The sequence below is a fragment of the Tupaia chinensis genome, unplaced genomic scaffold (genome assembly GCF_000334495.1).
Source record: "Tupaia chinensis unplaced genomic scaffold, TupChi_1.0 Scaffold000035_1, whole genome shotgun sequence".
Lineage (NCBI taxonomy): Eukaryota > Metazoa > Chordata > Mammalia > Scandentia > Tupaiidae > Tupaia > Tupaia belangeri.
In genome coordinates, this window is record NW_006159465.1 from 23,566 (window position 1) to 25,447 (window position 1,882).

The following is a 1,882-nucleotide window of genomic DNA, read 5'->3' on the forward strand; positions in this document are numbered from 1 at the left end:
CTACGTTGTTTAAATGCTTGTCTTTTGAACATTCAGATTAAAACATTAATGTTAAGAAGAAAGATACTGTTTGCCTCCATAGTGACATGACTTTTGCATTAAAATTCATCCCTTTGGAAGAGTTGAGTAGCTGACACAGGTCCTGAACTTTGTGATCTCGGATCAGTATCTGTGAGGACTGAGCAGTGGGCGGCTGCTCTTCAACGTGCTCACAGTGATGGAGGAGCCTGAAGAGGCAGGGCGGGCCAAGCCCAGCTCAAGGTCTAGGAGTGACTCAGAGATGCTTCAAGACTGAGCCTCACTGTGGGCCTTTTGGTCAGCACCACCCTGCAGGAGGGAGCTGTAGACAGAGCACAGCCCTGGGCCACCTGCACTGACACAAGTAAAATCCACCTCCCGAGTGCACCAGTAGGTTCAGCGGCAGTTCCGGTATGGCACGCGCACAGTGGACGACAAGGTGGGAAATCTCAGCAATGAAGTGACCACTGCAGGAAAAAGCGCCATTGAGTTGAGATCCTGGGACGTCCTCTCTTATTCCTCATGACTATTTCGGAGGAAAGCGGACTGCCTTTCTCACTGCCCTGACCATGCAAGGACCTGAGCTCTGAGGATGTGAGGAGATCTGAACTGTCCTGAATGCAGGTCCTCAGCCTGGTCACCTCCTCGCAGGCAGACACTTCATCCTCAGGACATGGAATACTTCAGGATGAGCCATGGAATGGGCCAAGGAGGGTCACCCAGCTGTGCACAGCTCAGGAGCTCAGAACACACCGAATCTGGGCACAAGGGACCCACGTGACCTCCTCTCAGGTCTGCATTTGTCATAAGCTCAAAGGGGGGATTAGGATGTTCTGTGCATCCAGCCCGGGCTGGCAACTGCTGCTGAGCCTTGAGAGGCCTCTTCTCTCCTGGTTCCCTGGGCCTGACCCTAATGGTTAAGAGAGCCAGATCACACAAGGCTGAGGGGGATTTAGTCCCAGTTCAAAACCCAAGTCCAGCAGCTTGAAAACATGCCAAGCACGTGTGTGTGTGCACACAAAATCCTGACAAAAGGGGGAACACAATCTGTGGTTCAGAAAGGAAAGACGAGGGCACCCCCACCATGGCCTGGATCCTTCTCTTCCTCACCCTCATCTCTTTACACGGGACTGGAAACAGGCATCAGGGGCTGGGCCTGGGAGATCCTGGCTCTGTCCTGGTCATGCCACACCTGACTCCCTCTCTTACTCTTTGGCCCTGTGATGGGTCAGGGCTGAGGCCGGAGCCTGCACAGCGAGGGTCTGAGGCTGAGCAGTCACCATTTCCTGCACTGGAAGAAGCACCAGCTGCCAATGTGAGTCCTGGGATGGTGTCCTGGTACAAACGGTGGCCTGGCAGGACCCTTAACCTTTTAGGTATCAGAAGAAAATATCAGCCTTCAGGCGTTCAGGCCTGGTTTGGGGGCTGCCAGGCTTGGCCCCCACTCTTCCCTGCATCTTTGGCTCCAGCCTGAGCTTGAGGCTAATTGGGACTATTGGTCTTACACATCCCTGTGAGGGCCCCCAGGGCTACCGCCTGTGGGGAAGAAGGCAGGGACAGGGGCCTCCTTTCCCTGTGGCCTGCCTGCAGCACCTGCCACCCACGGCCAGGATTGTCCCTGACTAGGGCCCAGAACTCAGGCCAGGGACAGTGATCCAGAGAAGGCAGCTTTGTCCTCCAGAGCCAGCCCTCAAGGGAGCCTGTGACATCAACACATCACATCGTCACCCTAAATGAGCAGAAATTCCTCAGTGACAGGGCTAGAGGGACAGAGTCCATGAAAGGCCAGGCCAGGAGGACAGGGACAGAGGACCACAGGGGCTGACTCAAGGATGCCCACAAGTATTTGGGGCACAGGTATTTC

At 54.9% G+C, this 1,882-nt stretch overlaps 1 protein-coding gene across 1 annotated transcript in view; it reads left to right on the plus strand.

The window, feature by feature from the left end:
* LOC106734813 (immunoglobulin lambda variable 5-37) overlaps positions 1 to 295 on the plus strand; it is a 7,333-nt gene extending 7,038 nt beyond the window's left edge. Inside the window, exon 3 of the mRNA XM_027771519.1 lies at positions 177 to 295. Within this exon, the coding sequence (XP_027627320.1) occupies positions 177 to 295 (119 nt within the window). The remainder of the gene's footprint in view (positions 1 to 176) is intronic.
* The last annotated feature ends 1,587 nt before the right edge of the window (positions 296 to 1,882 follow it).